Below are 20,833 nucleotides of genomic sequence, written 5' to 3'. Positions count from 1 at the left end.
GGAGAGAGGGAGAGGGAGAGAGGGAGAGAGAGAGAGAGAGAGAGAGAGAGAGAGAGAGAGAGAGAGAGAGAGAGAGAGAGAGAGAGAGAGAGAGAGAGAGAGAGAGAGAGAGAAAGACAGACAGACAGAAAATTTGGCCAGATTGACTCATTATGTGACCCCCACAACAGTCAGAGACTATTCCATTGCCAAATATCTTGACGGGTTCCTGGCAGTTGCTGGCCAGGTCACTTGGCTGAACTTAACAGGTCCTGCCCAGGTGTGTGTGTCTGGTCAAACTTGTGACCTGCAACACGTGTCATGTTTTTGTACTGTAGGAGACGAGGAGTGGCTGAGACCTAACATGATGCAACAATTTGACATGTGATGCAACAAGCTTACACGTGAAGCAACATGATTACTCGTGATGCAACAAGTTTACACGTGATGCAACAAGTTTACACGTGATGCAGCAAGTTTACACGTGGCGCAACAAGCTTACACGTGGCGCAACATGATTACTCGTGATGCAACAAGTTTACACGTGATGCAACAAGTTTACACGTGATGCAGCAAGTTTACACGTGGCGCAACAAGCTTACACGTGATGCAACAAGTTTACACGTGATGCAACAAGCTTACTTATGATGCAGCAAGTTTACACATTCTAACATGCTCAAATTCTCTAACTCGATCATCTTCTAACACACTACAGTATGTTTTATTTCTAACACACTCTAACCTGCCCTTAACACTCTCCTTCCTTTCCTGGGAATTACCGCGACCTCCTAGTTTGTAAATGTCAGAAGACCAGGGCAGGTGTTTATCTGGGTCACCCCACGACTTCACCCCACGCCCTCACCCCACGCCCAACACTCCCTCATCCCACGCCCAACACTCTCTCACCCCACGCCCCATACCCTCACCCAACGCCCTATACCCCTCAACCCACGACCAACAATCTCACCCCCAACACCCTCACCCCACACCTTCACCCCCACACCCAAAACCTTTATTCCACAATCTCACCCTAAACATCCCTCCCCCTATCGCCCCCTCCCCCTACGCCCCCTCCCCCCAAACAAATACATTTTGAATACCGAAGGCACAGCAGAAGAGTGACATAAACACACGGGTCATTACTTACAGTATGAGGAAGTGATTTATGTCATCCATTGTAATGAAGGATGAACACTGAGCCATCACCAACACTGTATCTAACAGAACTATCCATCACAACCATCACCAACAATGTATCTAACAGAACTATCCATCACAACCATCACCAACAATGTATCTAACAGAACTATCCATCACAACCATCACCAACAATGTATCTAACAGAACTATCCATCACAACCATCACCAACAATGTATCTAACAGAACTATCCATCACAACCATCACCAACAATGTATCTAACAGAACTATCCATCACAACCATCACCAACAATGTATCTAACAGAACTATCCATCACAACCATCACCAACAATGTATCTAACAGAACTATCCATCACAACCATCACCAACAATGTATCTAACAGAACTATCCATCACAACCATCACCAACAATGTATCTAACAGAACTCTCCGCCAACACAACCATCACCAACACTGCATGTAACAGAACTCTCCACCAACACAACCATCACCAACACTATGTAACACAACTCTCCACCAACACAACCATCACCAACACTGTATGTAACACAACTCTCCACCAACACAACCATCACCAACATTGTGTGTAACAGAACTCTCCGCCAACACAACCATCACCAACACTGTATGTAACACAACTCTCCACCAACACAACCATCACCAACACTGTATGTAACACAACTCTCCACCAACACAACCATCACCAACACTGTATGTAACAGAACTCTCCACCAACACAACCATCACCAACATTGTGTGTAACAGGTAGGTGGTGATGGTTGCCGATATGATGCTTTCCAGGGCATAGTTCTAGCTGCTCAGTCAAATTATGTTCCAAATAGGGAAATCAGATCAAACAAAAATGATCCTAAATGGATGAACAATAGATTAAAATATCTGATTGGTCAAAAGAGAGGCATATATAGGCAAATCAAAAGAGGAGAGGGGCAATTAAGAAATCGATATATTCAGTTAAAGAGAGAAATAAAAAAGGGAATTAGAAAAGCAAAAAGAGATTATGAGGTTAAAGTTGCAAAAGAATCGAAGACTAACCCAAAAGGATTCTTTCAGGTATACAGAAGTAAGATCAGGGACAAGATAGGCCCACTCAAAAGTTCCTCGGGTCAGCTCACTGACAGTGATAAGGAAATGTGTAGAATTTTTAACACATACTTCCTCTCAGTTTTTACACAGGAGGATACCAGCGATATTCCAGTAATGATAAATTATGTAGAACAGGACGATAATAAACTGTGCACTATTAGGGTCACAAGTGACATGGTCCTTAGGCAAATAGATAAATTAAAACCTAACAAATCCCCAGGCCCTGATGAACTGTATGCAAGGGTTCTAAAGGAATGTAAAGAGGAGCTTAGCACACCTTTGGCCAATCTTTTCAACATATCACTACAAACTGGCATGGTGCCAGATAAGTGGAAAATGGCAAATGTGATACCTATTTTCAAAACAGGTGACAGGTCCTTAGCTTCGAACTATAGACCAATAAGCCTAACCTCCATAGTGGGAAAATTTATGGAATCAATAATTGCCGAGGCAGTTCGTAGCCATCTTGAAAAGCATAAATTAATCAACGAATCTCAGCATGGTTTTACAAAGGGGCGTTCCTGCCTTACGAATTTATTAACTTTTTTCACTAAGGTATTTGAGGAGGTAGATCATGGTAATGAATATGATATTGTGTATATGGACTTCAGTAAGGCTTTTGACAGGGTCCCACATCAGAGACTATTGAGGAAAATTAAAGCACATGGAATAGGAGGAGAAATTTTTTCCTGGATAGAGGCATGGTTGACAAATAGGCAGCAGAGAGTTTGCATAAATGGGGAGAAATCAGAGTGGGGAAGCGTCACGAGCGGTGTTCCACAGGGGTCAGTGTTGGGCCCCCTGCTGTTCACAATCTACATAAACGACATAGATGAGGGCATAAAGAGCGACATCGGCAAGTTTGCCGATGACACCAAAATAGGCCGTCGAATTCATTCTGACGAGGACATTCGAGCACTCCAGGAAGATTTGAATAGACTGATGCAGTGGTCGGAGAAGTGGCAGATGCAGTTTAATATAGACAAATGCAAAGTTCTAAATGTTGGACAGGACAATAACCATGCCACATATAAACTAAATAATGTAGATCTTAATATTACGGATTGCGAAAAAGATTTAGGAGTTCTGGTTAGCAGTAATCTGAAACCAAGACAACAGTGCATAAGTGTTCGCAATAAAGCTAATAGAATCCTTGGCTTCATATCAAGAAGCATAAATAATAGGAGTCCTCAGGTTGTTCTTCAACTCTATACATCCTTGGTTAGGCCTCATTTAGATTATGCTGCACAGTTTTGGTCACCGTATTACAGAATGGATATAAATTCTCTGGAAAATGTACAAAGGAGGATGACAAAGATGATCCCATGTATCAGAAACCTTCCCTATGAGGATAGACTAAGGGCCCTGAAACTGCACTCTCTAGAAAGACGTAGAATTAGGGGGGATATGATTGAGGTGTATAAATGGAAGACAGGAATAAATAAAGGGGATGTAAATAGTGTGCTGAAAATATCTAGCCTAGACAGGACTCGCAGCAATGGTTTTAAGTTGGAAAAATTCAGATTCAGGAAGGATATAGGAAAGTACTGGTTTGGTAATAGAGTTGTGGATGAGTGGAACAAACTCCCAAGTACCGTTATAGAGGCCAGAACGTTGTGTAGCTTTAAAAATAGGTTGGATAAATACATGAGTAGATGTGGGTGGGTGTGAGTTAGACCTGATAGCTTGTGCTAACAGGTCGGTTGCCGTGTTCCTCCCTTAAGTCAATGTGACCTGACCTGACTAGGTTGGGTGCATTGGCTTAAGCCGGTAGGAGACTTGGACCTGCCTCGCATGGGCCAGTAGGCCTTCTGCAGTGTTCCTTCGTTCTTATGTTCTAACACAACCATCACCAACACTGCATGTAACAGAACTCTCCACCAACACAACCATCACCAACACTGTATCTAACAGAGCTCTCCACCAACACAACCATCACCAACATTGTGTATAAAAGAACTCTCCACCAGCACAACCATCACCAACACTGTATCTAACAGAGCTCTTCACCAACATAGCCATCACCAACATTGCATCTAACAGAGTTCCCCACCAACATAGCCATCACCAACACATCTAACAGAGCTCTTCACCAACATAGCCATTACCAACACTGCATCTTACAGAGCTCTCTACGAACACAGCACCTAAAAGAGCTCTCCACCAACGCAGCTTCTAAACAGAGCTCTCCACCAACAAAGCCATCACCAACACTACATCTAACAGAGCTCTCCACCAACAAAGTCATCACCAACACTACATCTAACAGAGCTCTCCACCAACAAAGCCATCACCAACACTACATCTAACAGAGCTCTCCACCAACAAAGTCATCACCAACACTACATCTAACATAGCTCTCCACCAACAAAGTCATCACCAACACTACATCTAACAGAGCTCTCCACCAACAAAGTCATCACCAACACTACATCTAACAGAGCTCTCCACCAACAAAGTCATCACCAACACTACATCTAACAGAGCTCTCCACCAACAAAGTCATCACCAACACTACATCTAACAGAGCTCTCCACCAACAAAGTCATCACCAACACTACATCTAACAGAGCTCTCCACCAACAAAGTCATCACCAACACTACATCTAACAGAGCTCTCCACCAACAAAGTCATCACCAACACTACATCTAACAGAGCTCTCCACCAACAAAGTCATCACCAACACTACATCTAACAGAGCTCTCCACCAACAAAGTCATCACCAACACTACATCTAACAGAGCTCTCCGCCAACAAAGTCATCACCAACACTACATCTAACAGAGCTCTCCGCCAACAAAGTCATCACCAACACTACATCTAACAGAGCTCTCCACCAAAAAAGCCATCACCAACACTACATCTAACAGAGCTCTCCACCAACAAAGCCATCACCAACACTACATCTAACAGAGCTCTCCACCAACACAGCTTCTAAACAGAGCTCTCCACCAACAAAGCCATCACCAACACTACATCTAACAGAGCTCTCCACCAACAAAGTCATCACCAGCACTACATCTAACAGAGCTCTCCGCCAACAAAGCCATCACCAGCACTACATCTAACAGAGCTCTCCACCAACAAAGTCATCACCAACACTACATCTAACAGAGCTCTCCACCAACAAAGCCATCACCAACACTACGTCTAACAGAGCTCTCCAACAGATACTCACCAATAGATAACCGAAGCTTAAAAGATTTCTTGACCAATAATTACCATAGAAAGCTTAAATACGTCAGGGTTATGGAGAAATTTGCAAATCTTAATAATGGTGTATCATTAGTCTAAAATGAGCTGGTTGCGCTTAAACTGTCCAGTGAAGTTGTAAAGAAAGCAAAACTCGTCTCGTTTAGATTTTTCGCATCTTATTTGCATTTTATGCATCTTATTTGCATTTTATGCATCTTATTTGCATTTTTTTGCATCTTATTTGCATTTTTTGCATCTTATTTGCATTTTCGCATCTTATTTGCATTTTTTGCATCTTATTTGCATTTTTCGCATCTTATTTGCATTTTTCGCATCTTATTTGCATTTTTTGCATCTTATTTGCATTTTTTGCATCTTATTTGCATTTTCGCATCTTATTTGCATTTTTCGCATCTTATTTGCATTTTTCGCATCTTATTTGCATTTTTCGCATCTTATTTGCATTTTGCGCATCTTATTTGCACTATCGCATCTTATTTGCATTTTTTGCATCTTATTTACATTTTTGCATCTTATTTGCATTTTCGCATCTTATTTGCATTTTTCGCATCTTATTTGCATTTTTCGCATCTTATTTGCATTTTTCGCATCTTATTTGCATTTTTCGCATCTTATTTGCATTTTTCGCATCTTATTTGCATTTTTCGCATCTTATTTGCATTTTTCGCATCTTATTTGCATTTTTCGCATCTTATTTGCATTTTTCGCATCTTATTTGCATTTTGCGCATCTTATTTGAGTTTTCTCGCATCTTATTTGCATTTTGCGCATCTTATTTGCATTTTCGCATCTTATTTGCATTTTTTGCGTCTTATTTGCATTTTTTGCATATTATTTGCATTTTTTGCATCTTATTTGCATTTTTCGCATCTTATTTGCATTTTTCGCATCTTATTTGCATTTTTCGCATCTTATTTGCATTTTTCGCATCTTATTTGCATTTTTCGCATCTTATTTGCATTTTTCGCATCTTATTTGCATTTTGCGCATCTTATTTGCATTTTTCGCATCTTATTTGCATTTTTCGCATCTTATTTGCATTTTGCGCATCTTATTTGAGTTTTCTCGCATCTTATTTGCATTTTTGTAAAAAAGTTACATGAGGGTTGAATTGGGCGAAACGTGTTTATGGTGATGAAGGTGGAAACATAGTGGACATAGTGGTGGCCAGGTTAGTGTATATAAGAACATATATAAGAACGTATATATAACTCTGCAGCAGGCTTGCTGGCCTATAATAGGCAGGTTCTCAATCCCAAACCCACTAAACAAAAACATTTGCCCAACCCATTTTGAATGCTACTCCAAGTGAAAGAAGAGAAGGCAGAGTGAACACGAGGATAAACACACACTCTGGCACTATATTCCAGAGTGCAGCAGAGTGCAGAAAGAGTTTATCTTGACGACTAACACCTGTATGCTACACCTGGGCATCGTTATGGACGTGACGTTCTGCCTGCGCATCAGGATTTTCGAAACTGATGTAAAGACGGCATATATTCTGGAGACAGTGGAACACATGGAGAGGTAATCGAGTCTCCACTCGGCATTTTGCGCTTTTAATGTGACATTCACCTAGTAACACTAACATTCATACACATTCTAAGCTTGTTATAACAAAGTTCCTAACTCGTCAAGCGAGGTGCTAAGCTGGTCACCATGTCAATAAAAGTATGCAGGATTTGTGGGAATTAGTGATAATGTGTAAAGTTAGTTACACCTAAATGATCCAACAGCTGAGTAAATGTACTCATATGATAAGTTATTTCTTACATATTAACGTATCTTTTATACTGAGTTATTGAACTAAGTTATTGAACTAAACCCTTATTAAATATGGCAGTGTTTTTTTTTATGTGGCTGGTAGGGGAACCTCACCTAAATCCCACTCAAAACCACCCACATACACACACACACACCCGCACACCCACACAGACACAGACACAGACACAGACACAGACACAGACACAGACACAGACGACACACACACACACACACACACACACACACACACACACACACACACACACACACACACACACACACACACACACACACACACAACAATAACTAGCCTCCAAGCATCAAGAACAGTGAAAGTGTATAGATAACTATGGTAAAAAATGGAGGTTCCCAAAATAAGTATTGCGGTTGCCAACAAGTAAATAATTGAGCATTATTTACACGGTAGCTTTACATAACTCACAAACCACAGCTAAATACAGCTATTGCTGACCTTTGTAAGTAAAGTATTAGTCTTCATAGCTCATCTGAATCTTCAACTCATGTGTCAGTCTTTCTAGTTCATCTAACTGGATCCTGAACTCATGTCTCAGTCTTCCCAACACTTCTAATTGGATCCTCAACTCACCAAGATCAGATTCTGCTAATCATAGATATAGTCAGTTCTTGTGCTGGTAATAATCCTCATAATAAATGCAGGTTTTCATAACAAAAAAAATAAGGTTGATCCCTGACATTATGAGGTCGTTGAAGAGTGCAAGTAATGGATTAATTTCTAGTTGGGTTGTGCTAGGTCACATAAAAACGTGTTACACTAGCAGAGGCAGAGTTGTGAGGTCACATGTGCGGTCGTTGACGGGGGTGATCCTTATTTACAGGTTACTGGACGACAAGAGAGTTTTTGAAAGGGGTGATCCATACGTACAGGCTATTAGATGACAATATGGTCATTGACAGGGGTTATAGGCTACTAGACGACACGAGGACCGTGACAGGGGTGACCCATACAAACACACATTTGCAGCAAGATCACAACAGATTTTCGATATACAATACAACCACTGTGGAAAAACAATTAAATTCCAGTCTCTTCTGTGATCCTCCACTCACATTCTCAAGCGACCAGCAAACAACCGCTTACATCTATCTTCGAGATCACGAGAGTTCTTGGAATTCGGTTCCATTTTAAAGTGCATACGTACACAGGTGCTGGGTCACTGGAGGACGTTGCCACAATGACCCCTACGTCTGCACTCCGTCAAGACTGGTCATGACAGCCAAATGTTAAAAAAAAAAATGAAATCGAGAGTAATTCAAAACACGTTCTCTCGACACGTGATGTTCTGTGTGCAAAGTGTATAGCGTACGTCCCATACAGGGAATACAGTGTACGTCCCATACAGGAAATACAGTGTACATCCCATAGAGGACTTACAGTATACGTCCCATAGAGGATATACAATGTATGTTCCAGAGAGGATATACAGTCAACGTCCCATAGAGGATATACAGTGTACGTCCCACAGAGGATACACAGTGTACGTCCCACAGAGGATATACAGTGTACGTCCCACAGAGGATATACAGTACCTACTGTAGAGATCATGGGCACGACGCGGTCTTCATTCATAAATGGTTTCGCAAGTGTCCAATTATTTTAAAAGTGGCCGAATTTATCTTAAGTTTAATTGCCTAAGAGAAAGTGAAACCATTGGATGAGTTTATTTCTGTCTCTCTCTCTCTCTCTCTCTCTCTCTCTCTCTCAATATATATATATATATATATATATATATATATATATATATATATATATATATATATATATATATATATATATATATATATATATATATATATATATAAAGTGCGAACAATTAACAAAGTTTCACCTAACGCACGGACCAGCGGAGATCAGATAACAAAGGCTTTCCAAAGGTGCGTTTTGTGGTTCTTAAAATCATTGAAATTACGTGAGCAGCTGGTCATTTCTACATCCTGGGTGATTATAATATACTGTGTTGTATTTTATTGTGTTAGCTGTGATGTATGACCTGTAAAGTGACCCCAACGAGAGATGTAAGACGCAGGTGTTGAGACTTGACGAAAGATGGAAGATTAGTGACTTTGAGTGTTGTGTAGGTAGTGAGTGTTAGTAGGGAATTACATTCTGTTTACTGATTTAATTACATAGTTTCAGTGGTTACTGATTGTTTTGTTGTTTTATTCTTACAGGAGTGTGGGTAAACTGAGGCAGCAGGGCGCGGACAGCGGGCGTGGGGGGCGTGAATCATGCCATAGAGGGCGTGGATAGTCCGGAACACCATGCCTGAGGGTTCGAGTAGTAACTGTCACCTTTGTCACATCCACGACCACGTACCGGGATCCTCTCTGCTACGGACGCACCCCCTGCGGGTCTCCCACACGCGCTCCCGTAACCACAGCAGAAGTTCCAGCAGCGGCGAGGGACACCCACACCACTCCCACCATTCCCGGGATCACTCCCACCGCTCCCGGGACCCATCCCGCCACTCACGCGACCACTCCCGCCACTCGCGCGACCACTCCCGCCACTCGCGTGATGGCAGCTCTAGGGAGATCAGAGACATGGAGGCCAAGCAGGCCAAGGCGGCCAGCACTCTGGCCAAGCTCAGCGAGAGGTCTCACTCGCTGCCAGGGAGTCGCAGCAGCACGCTGTCGCGACCCAACGAAGTTTCCGTCCTTCCGGACGGGGACGCCCACCACCACCATCACCACCACCAACACCGCGACCGCCGCGGCTCGACGGGGTCGCGCGCAGACTACAATGGCGTGTTGGCTGCGCTACTGGAGACCCGCGCTGCCAGTCTTCCCAGGAACCACAGTGTTAACGTCCACAGGGAACCAGACCTGCTGACCGCCCTCCCTCGCACTCACAACAACAGCAGGTAAAGCAGGAAACACCTCGCCTGCTGCTTCCTCAGTTTCTTTCTGCTTGTTGTTGAGAGTTTGTGACAGGTGTTGCTAGTGGCGCTGCTTGTTGCTTTGGTGATGCCTCCCTACCTGCTTTATTGCCTCGCTACCTGCTTTATTGCCTCGCTACCTGTTTTATTGCCTCCCTGCCTGCTTTATTGCCTCCCTACCTGCTTTATTGCCTCCCTACCAGCTTTATTGCCTCGCTACCTGCTTTATTGCCTTGCTACCTGCTTTATTGCCTCCCTACCTGCTTTATTGCCTCGCTACCTGCTTTATTGCCTCGCTACCTGCTTTATTGCCTCCCTACCTGCTTTATTGCCTCGCTACCTGCTTTATTGCCTCCCTACCTGCTTTATTGCCTCCCTACCTGCTTTATTGCCTCCCTACCTGCTTTATTGCCTCCCTACCTGCTTTATTGCCTCCCTACCTGCTTTATTGCCTCGCTACCTGCTTTATTGCCTCGCTACCTGCTTTATTGCCTCGCTACCTGCTTTATTGCCTCCCTACCTGCTTTATTGCCTCGCTACCTGCTTTATTGCATCTCTACCTGCTTTATTGCATCGCTACCTGCTTTATTGCCTCGCTACCTGCTTTATTGCATCTCTACCTGCTTTATTGCCTCCCTACCTGCTTTATTGCCTCGCTACCTGCTTTATTGCATCTCTACCTGCTTTATTGCATCGCTACCTGCTTTATTGCCTCGCTACCTGCTTTATTGCATCTCTACCTGCTTTATTGCATCGCTACCTGCTTTATTGCCTCGCTACCTGCTTTATTGCATCTCTACCTGCTTTATTGCATCGCTACCTGCTTTATTGCCTCGCTACCTGCTTTATTGCATCTCTACCTGCTTTATTGCATCGCTACCTGCTTTATTGCCTTGGTATCTACTTTATTGCCTCGCTACCTGCTTTATTGCATCGCTACCTGCTTTATTGCATCGCTACCTGCTTTATTGCATCGCTACCTGCTTTAGTGCCTCGTTCGCTGCTTTATTGCCTAACTACCTACTTTGTTGCCACACTCGTTGCTTTATTGACTGCCCGTTGCTTTGTTGATGCCTCGCTACCTGCTTTATTGTCTCGTTACCGGCTGTATTACCTCGCCAGTTGCTTTATTGCCACGCTACCGGCTTTATTGCCTCGCTACCGGCTTTATTGCCTCGCTACCGGCTTTATTGCCTCGCTACCGGCTTTATTGCCTCGCTACCGGCTTTATTGCCTCGCTACCGGCTTTATTGCCTAGCTACCGGCTTTATTGCCTCGCTACCGGCTTTATTGCCTCGCTACCGGCTTTATTGCCTAGCTAATTGCATTGTGCTGCTTTGCTTTTGCTTTACTGCGTTACCTCGCTAATTGCTCTATTGAACCGCTTCGCTCGTTGCTTTATTAATAAGTTGTTTCACGCATTTCTTTATTGTGTTGCTTCAGGAGTTGCTTTATTGCGTCGATTCGGTAATTTGCTTTATTAATTGTGTTCCTTACAAATTTTATTGCTGTGTTGTGTGTTGCTCTTTATCCGTAACACTTTATTTCTTGTGTTGCTTTATTGTGGCTGCTGCTTTAATACTCGTATTGCTTTATTGCTGGATTTGTTATACTGGTTGCTTTATTTTATTGCTTCATTAGTGCTTTTTTTGCATGACTTTACTGGTAGGCTTTATTGTGTTGCTTTACTGGTGGCTTAATTATGTTGTTTCGTTGGTTGCTTTATTGGTGCTTTAAGTGCTGCTTCATCTGTTGCTTTATACTGTTTCTCATCAGTGGCTTTATTACGCTGCTTCACTTGTGGCTTTATTACGCTGCTTCACTTGTGGCTTTATTACGCTGCTTCACTTGTGGCTTTATTACGCTGCTTCACTTGTGGCTTTATTACGCTGCTTCACTTGTGGCTTTATTACGCTGCTTCACTTGTGGCTTTATTACGCTGCTTTACTTGTGGCTTTATTACGCTGCTTTACTTGTGGCTTTATTACGCTGCTTTACTTGTGGCTTTATTACGCTGCTTTACTTGTGGCTTTATTACGCTGCTTCACTTGTGGCTTTATTACGTTGCTTCACTTGTGGCTTTATTACGCTGCTTCACTTGTGGCTTTATTACGCTGCTTCACTTGTGGCTTTATTACGCTGCTTCACTTGTGGCTTTATTACGCTGCTTCACTTGTGGCTTTATTACGTTGCTTCACTTGTGGCTTTATTACGCTGCTTCACTTGTGGCTTTATTACGCTGCTTCACTTGTGGCTTTATTACGTTGCTTCACTTGTGGCTTTATTACGCTGCTTCACTTGTGGCTTTATTACGCTGCTTCACTTGTGGCTTTATTACGCTGCTTCACTTGTGGCTTTATTACGCTGCTTCACTTGTGGCTTTATTACGCTGCTTCACCAGTGGCTTTATTACGTTGCTTCACCAGTGGCTTTATTACGTTGCTTCACCAGTGGCTTTATTACGTTGCTTCACCAGTGGCTTTATTACGTTGCTTCACCAGTGGCTTTATTACGTTGCTTCACCAGTGGCTTTATTACGTTGCTTCACTTGTGGCTTTATTACGCTGCTTCACCGGTGGCTTTATTACGTTGCTTCACCAGTGGCTTTATTACGTTGCTTCACCAGTGGCTTTATCACGTTCCATCACTCACTGCTTTACTGTGTTAGCCCAGCTGAGAGCTTGTCAGTCGTGCGGTCTGGGAACCTTCCTATCAGCGTTACTTTCAGTTTGGTGGCGTGAACGGTGCGTTGGCAGCCTCCGTTAATAACCTCTGGCTCTGTTAGATTCAGTAACTACTGTTACATCTTCTGTTTCGTTCCATTAACAGGTTCTCTTAGATCAAGATTTTTCTTCCTACGACCAAGCAGTATATATATATATATATATATATATATATATATATATATATATATATATATATATATATATATATATATATATATATATATATATATGTCGTGCCGAGTAGGTAAAACTGGTCAATTAGCAAGAATTCATTTAAAATTAAATACTTTCTAAAATTTTCTCTTTTACCTTTAAAGATATATCTTTTCTTTTATGTTAATGTAAAAATTCATAATTTTGTACCAAAAGAATCTTAGAAAACTTACCTAACCTTATTATAACAAGCGCAATTTAATTTAGCCTAATCCAACTAAATATATTTTAGATAAGTTTACAATAATTTAATAAACAAATACAATAAAATATATTTTTTTGTTAAGTCCAGAATGATTTTTTCGAAATTAATGCATACACAAATTTTCGCTTGCCTTATTCGGCAAGGAGAGCGTTTCTATATAAACCAAAATATCAAGTTTTACCTGTTCGGCACTACATTATATATATAATGTATGTTGCAACATATATTTATGCATGATGATCAAATATATTTCCTATCTTATTCTCCCTGTCATCACAGTCAGTATCTTCAACCACCAGACATGTCTCTCACTCTGTGTCAGTTGTTTTCTTTACATCATAGCCTGTATTTCTTTCTCTGTTTGTCTATCATCGCTCCTCCATCTAAATGTCTCCGTAATCTCTGTTATAAAGGTTTATATTTCTCTCGGTCTACGTAAGACCTTCTTAACTCTCTTTTATCTCTGTCCAAAAGAGCTCAGATTTCTTCCTACGTGAGATATACATCTCAAGCTGTGTGTGTGTGTGTGTGTGTGTGTGTCTCGTATCTCTCCCTGCGTATAACAGACGTCTCACTCTCTGTGTATGTGTGTCTCCCTGTAGGTCAAGCACTCTGTCACGGACCCGTGACCCTCACGGCAGCAACCTGACCCTGGCGCAGGACACGGAGCAGGACTACTACATGCATGTCCACCGTGCCAGGTACAAGGATGAGGCTCGCAAGCAGAGGTTCAACTTGCAGACCGTCATGCTCATCGGCTGCTACACCTTACTGGTGAGTACACGTCAGATGCTGCTGCTGCAGTGTGGGTGACCTCACCTGGTATGGTGAATGTAGATGATCTTGCAACAGGAGGTGTGACGTGCATGCAATATTAGGGAGTAGTGCAAGGTAACGATAGCTCCACCTGAAGCGTTTTGATTTTAAAAAGTGATCACTTGACATAAAAACAACAAACTTAAATGTATTTACTTACAAACATCACGCAACTTGAAATATTCGCTGCACATAGATGCACACACACACATATATAGAGCGACACAATGTGTATAGTGTAAGTTTGCTCCGCAACACATGTGCGAGTTGGACCTGCCTAGCATGGGCTAGCAGGCCTCTTACAGTACTGCACCCTTCCTGTGTTGGTCAATCTTGCGACCCTATATTGTAGTGGCTCGGAACCACTGAAACTTTTATTGCATCATGATCTGAATTCATCAGTAAAGTAACACGATCAGGCACGTGAAGAATATGTGGCAGAACGTTTTTTGTAAAGTAACTAAAGGAGCAGAGGTATGGTCCTGGTGTGGCTACAGGGGCAGAGGTATACTCCTGGTGTAAGTACAGGAGCAGAGGTATGCTCTTGGTGCAAGTACAGGAGCAGAGGTATGCTCCTGGTGTGGCTACAGGGGCAGAGGTATACTCCTGGTGTAAGTACAGGAGCAGAGGTATGCTCCTGGTGTAGCTACAGGAACAGAGGTATGCTCCTGGTGTGGCTACAGGAACAGAGGTATGCTCCTGGTGTCCTGTATTAGTATTCAATCCCTCATATTTGGTTTAATTTTCAGTAGTGGTATCGTTCGCTTTTTCCTCTTCTACGAGCATATTACTGCTACAGCAGCACTGTGCCTCTGGTCTTGCATGTTCATAGTTCATATCATTCTTAATATGTGGTACCTTGAACAATTAAACACATGTGAAACAAATACCCAGTTGATGCACATGTGTCTAATTCTTCAACTTGTCGATATTATATACCATTGATGTCTGATACCTTAGAAGTCACAATTCGTTTTGTCCCGTTGCAGTTCGTGGTGGCCATAATCGTGGGTGTGGTGCTGTGTCAGCAAAATGGATGGCTGGGCTTCGGCAGCAGCAGAGCCGAGGAGGCTACTGGTGAAGCCAATTCCCCGACCCGGAACACCAATAACCTCTCCTTAGGGCGCGACCAGGACCGGGCCACCCGTGGCAGAGGCTTCAACAGCCGTGGCAACCGGCCGGGACCTACCATAGACTACGATTACTCTGACGATGGAACCTCTTCGAACGGCAACACGGTGGGTGCTTTTCCAGGAGCAGGGGTACCCCTGCCAGGCCTCCCTCAGGGTGGTAGAGATCCTCTGAGGACAGTGAACTTCGTACCCCTGGATGAGAGTAACCCTGGGGGTAATGGCATGCCACGACGTCCCTCTATTGGCCAGGGTGGGTCTCCGGGGCCTGGACAACGCGCAAATAACGGAGTTGGAGGAGGGAGAACAGGAAGCAACGTACAAGGTAACAACATCAACTCCTTCAGCAACTCTGCCCCTGGAGTGGATAACGGAATTGGAGGAGGGAGAATAGAGAGCCCTTTACCAGGAGGTGGTAACAACGTCAACTCCTTCAGCAACTCTGCCTCCGGAGCGGATAACGGAATTGGAGCTGGAGCCGGACGTCCCTTCCCAGGTAACAACGTCAACCCCTTCCACAACGCTGGCTCTGGAGTGGATGACCTAAACTCGGTTAGGAGCGGCAAGAGTTTAGATTCCTCTCGTGATCCATCAAACACCGTGTCAGGGGGCAGCAGAGACCCCACAGGAAGGATCGTTGGTGAAGGACATTCTAATTCAATGAATCCTTTTATACCCTTAGGCGCTAACAATGCCCCTAACAACTTCAACACTGGCAGTATTCCTATCGCTAATGATCCACGTACAAGTGGTTCAAAAAATTTCCCCAACAGCCAAGGAGGATTCAGTAACGATGGTTTCAGCAACAGTCCCCCCAACACGGCCATTAACAACCAAAGAAACATTAATTCAGGTTCAAGTGTCGATTTTAGTAATGGTGGAAGCAGAATGACTTCTGGAGGCGTGGCTCCTGGAGAACTTGAGGCCGAGAGCGTGCCTAGCACTGTAGTGGGTGGCAGTCGCTCCAGGGAGAGGCTGATGAACGTCTTCGGCAGGACTGTAAACACTCCTGGTGATTCCTTCAATGGGATGACGTCGACTTCAAACGCTGCCAACGACAATTTTAACCCCGGAGTAGCAGGCAGTCAAGACACTCCAGCTGGGAACTTCAACACGGGAACTGATAGCAGAGTAAACAGCCCAGCTGGGAACTTCAACACGGGAACTGACAGCAGAGTGAACAGTCCAGCTGGGAACTTCAATACGGGAACTGACAGCAGAGGAAATAGCCCAGCTGGGAACTTCAACACGGGAACTGACAGCAGAGTAAACAGCCCAGCTGGGAACTTCAACACGGGAACTGACAGCAGAGGAAATAGCCCAGCTGGGAACTTCAACACGGGAACTAACAGCAGAGGAAACAGCCCAGCTGGGAACTTCAATACGGGAACTGACAGCAGAGGAAACAGTCCAGCTGGAAACTTCAACACGGGATCTGACAGCAGAGGAAACAGCCCAGCTGGGAACTTTAACAGTGGACTCGGAACCCAGGCTAACTCCCCGGTGAATGTAGCTAGCATCCCCGGCGCTGCAACATCCACCAACTGGCCGGGTACCGTAAACTCCGGCGGGGCAGGTCCAGGGTCTGGAGGTGAGAGGATGGCTGCCATCGCTAATGGAAACCCCAACTCTCCAACAACAGTAAGTGTAAGTAACATTCCCAACGAAAATCTTAACCCTGGAACGGTTAGAGGTCACAGTACTCCGGGTAGGAATCTCGGCTCTGGAATCACTGGCATAAGAAATATTGCAGGTGGGAATTTCAACGCTGAAATTGACAGCAAAGGAAATATTTCAGGAAGGAATTTCAACTCTGGAACTGGAAGCAATGTTCAAGGTGGGAATTTCAACAGTGGAGGAAATATTCCAAACATGAACTTAAATTTTGGAAATAGTGGAAGCAATACTCCAGGTGGGAATTTTAACTCTGGAGATGGTAATACAGGAGGAAATACTCCAAGTATGAATTTCAACTCTGGAAATAATGGAGGTAATATACCTGGTGGAAATTTCAACACTGAAACCAACCACGGAGGAAATACTCCAGGAATTAACTCTGGAAACACTGAAGGGAATATTCCAGGAATGAATTCTGGAAATATTGGAGGGAATATTCCAGGAATTAATTCTGGAAATATTGGAGGGAATATTCCAGGAATTAATTCTGGAAATATTGGAGGTAATATTCCAGGAATGAACGTTGGAAATATTCCAGGAATGAACTCTGGAAATATTCCAGGAATGAACTCTGGAAATATTGGAGGAAATATTCCAGGAATGAACTCTGGAAATATTCCAGGAATGAATTCTGGAAATACTGGAGGGAATATTTTAGGAATGAATTCTGGAAATATTGGAGGGAATATTCCAGGAATGAATTCCGGAGATGGAGGAAATATTCCAGGAATGAAGTCTGGAAATACTCCTGGAATGAACTCTGGAAATATTGAAGGAAATACTCCAGGAATGAACTCTGGAAACATTGGAGGGAATACTCCAGGAATGACCTCTAGAAATAATGGAGGGAATACTCCAGGAATGAACTCTAGAAATAATGGAGGGAATACTCCAGGAATGAACTCTGGAACTACTGGAGGGAATACTCCAGTAATGAACTCTGGAAATATTGGAGGGAATACTCCAGGAATGAACTCTGGAACTACTGGAGGGAATACTCCAGGAATGAACTCTGGAACTACTGGAGGGAATACTCCAGGAATGAACTCTGGAAATATTGGAAGGAATACTCCAGGAATGAACTCTGGAAATACTGGAGGGAATACTCCAGGAATGAATTTAAACTCTGGAGACAGAGTGAGTGTGCCTGACAGGACATTCATTGCTGTAACTAGCAATGGAAGAATCAGGCCAGAGGGGAGTGTGCAAGGTGCAACAGGAAGCAGCGGCAGCAGCTCAGTTAATGACAATGCCGGGTTGGGCTCTAGTCTTAACCCGACAGCTGAAATCTTGAACGCTGGCCAAGGCAGCAGCACGAGCTCTGGAGCACCTGTAGATGCTGATAAGTCTGGAGCAGCCGTAGCTGTTGGGAGTCTAGATACATCCGGGAAGGACAAGGTCAACTGGGACAGCAGCGCTGTAGGTGGTACGCATACTTCAAACTGGAATAACACACCAAAGCAGTTAGAGAATCCTCCAGTGGTAACTTCCCCAAGAGCGACGCAAAATGGAAGAAATGGCGTTCGTAGCTTAGGCAATGGTAACCAGCGCATTAGGCAGAACGGAGGGAGGCAGAACGGTGCGAGGCAGAACGGTGCGAGGCAGAACGGTGTGAGACAGAACGGTATAAGGCAGAACGGCATGAGGCAAGGCAACATTAATGGACAGATCGTGGGCCCCATCACACCTGGTAATCAAGGCAACCTTCCAGCTGACACCAGCAGTTCCATAATCAGGAGCCTGGGAAGTGGAGTTCGAAGTCGTGACAGCCGACAACCTTCACTAAGAAGCCTGAGTGTCGCCACTGGTGGAAGGAATGCCAACACCCAGACGATAGGCGCAAAGACACCTGAGGGAACATCTGCAGGAGGTGCCTCGGGTGTCAACATTCAAGACAAGGTGGGCCACAACTGGGATGAAACCACTGCAGGAGGTAAACACTTGGGATCTAGAGTGGGCATAGACCTTCCACTCATCAATTCTGGAGGATTAAACTCTGCAGGCCAGAACTCTTTTGATGTCACGGTTCAGATGTTGGGGAGTACTGGAACAGTGATGCCCAGGCCAGCTGTGAGTCGGACGGGCACTGTGTTACCGGCTGGAGGCGACTTTCAGAACACCGTTACACCACATACACCTCTAAGTGAGAGCGAGAGGGGTATCACCATCATCCCTCCATCAGGAGACCAAGTGACTCCCTTGCAGGTGATGCGCGGGTTCTCAGTGCAGCGCGGAGAGGTGGTATCTCTGAGTACCATCAAATCTGACGATAAGGAGATAGCCATCTTGAGACCTGACCCCGATGTTATTTTCCACATCACTCCCAGTGCCCCGGACGCCGGGGTTGCGCTCATAAGACACCCGAGCCAGAAGCCTCCTGAAGCCCTCGCTCCCAAACACTCCAGCCAGAAGCCTCCTGAAACCCTAACGACGGGCCATCGTTCTCGTGCAACTCCTGAAGCTCTCACGTCGGGAACTCGTACTCGCGCGGATTCTGAAGCCTCGACGCCAGGACATCGTTCTCGCTCGGGATCGAGAAACAGAGATTCTCTTCGAGCGACGAGCCTCCGGAGACAGCGGGGAAGAGACTCTAAAGTGCTACGGCGGTGGGAACACATGGACGGCGAGGGGACTTTGTCTCGAGGCCTCGTCAGGAGTGACGGCTCCTTCGCCTTTACCAACTGCCGTCCCCCGGAGGTGTGTGGCCTGGACGACGGCTGAAGGAATCTCTTTGCTGTGTTCGCACGCAACACGGGCAAATCTTAACGAATGCAACGACAAGTGTGATAGTATAATGCTTTTAGCATCAACAGTGTTAAATATGTGTGATATTTTTATGTCAAATCAGTGCAGTTGAAATGATGAATGCAAACCTGTGCTAAAATGATGCTTGTTGCAAAGGTGCATCGAGGAAAAGGTACCGTGTTTTAAATATGCAACGCTGACTGGTACCACCCGATGGCAGGTACACCTAACAAGTCAATTTAGAAACAACTTGAAACTAAGTTCCTGGTCCAGAGAACTTTAGTCTGACTTGCCTTGACTCTAGCCATCCAGATATAACAATATGAGTTTTTTTCTTCAAAACAAAGTGTCAATAAAATGACCTGCAGAATTAAGAGTTATTTTTCTAATCTTGAACAATGTATTTTGTGCCCACGAAAATGAAAGTCACAAACAGCCAATGACAAGGCTTGTTTTACAGGTGTGGGGAAACATTTTTCATGAGTGGGGAAACGTTTAGCAGATGTGGGGGACATTCGACATGTGTGGGAGAACGTTTTGCACGTGTGGGGGGGGATGGGGCAGATTTGAGGACCAGATGAAACACGATCAGTACATGTATGCGGGCCAGGTGATGTGGGAGCACAGGTGTGGGGCTCAGGTGCGACGCTCGCAGGTGTGGTGCTCAGGTGTGTGTTACTTGCACCTGTGTGGGGGTAAGTATATTAGAAAAAAGAGAGTTGCAGATGTGATAACTGATATATGTGCCATGACTACACTCCAGAACACAGGCTGTGTATCACCGTCAGTCAGCTCCCAGTATTACTAGCCCCTAAGACACTCACACACATTTAAATACCTTTCATCTCTCATCCATGTATTAACACTCGAAGATACAGGCTTTCAGAGATACATATAGTTGCATTTATATACTTCTAATACATATGTAGCTTCTCATCACATAGGAATCACTCAAAAACTATATTTAAAAAAAGGGTTAAAAAATCAAACTGTGATTATTTCAAAGCCAACACTGGCTGGAGAAGGGCTTTTGATCCAAGGAATTGAAGATACCCTCCCATTCCTTGTATTAAAATTAATTGGGATATATTTGTTAGGCGATGAGTTATATTTTTGGGTTGAAACCAAAGTAGTGATCCCAGAGTAGTGATCCCAGAGTGGCGATCCCAGAGTGGCGA

The 20,833-nt window shown here is 44.1% G+C and overlaps 1 protein-coding gene across 1 annotated transcript in view; it reads left to right on the top strand.

Moving 5' to 3' along the window:
* The window catches only part of LOC128690003 (uncharacterized transmembrane protein DDB_G0289901-like), an 81,377-nt gene extending 60,781 nt beyond the window's left edge, over window positions 1–20,596 (top strand). The window contains exons 2-4 of the mRNA XM_053778494.2: window positions 9,437–10,128; window positions 13,890–14,061; window positions 15,093–20,596. Of these exons, the coding sequence (XP_053634469.2) occupies window positions 9,527–10,128; window positions 13,890–14,061; window positions 15,093–19,631 (5,313 nt within the window). The 5' untranslated portion in view covers window positions 9,437–9,526 and the 3' untranslated portion in view covers window positions 19,632–20,596. The remainder of the gene's footprint in view (window positions 1–9,436; window positions 10,129–13,889; window positions 14,062–15,092) is intronic.
* Window positions 20,597–20,833: the final 237 nt, after the last annotated feature.

This window comes from Cherax quadricarinatus, chromosome 1, assembly GCF_038502225.1.
Source record: "Cherax quadricarinatus isolate ZL_2023a chromosome 1, ASM3850222v1, whole genome shotgun sequence".
Lineage (NCBI taxonomy): Eukaryota > Metazoa > Arthropoda > Malacostraca > Decapoda > Parastacidae > Cherax > Cherax quadricarinatus.
This window is presented reverse-complemented; position numbering and strand designations above follow the sequence as displayed.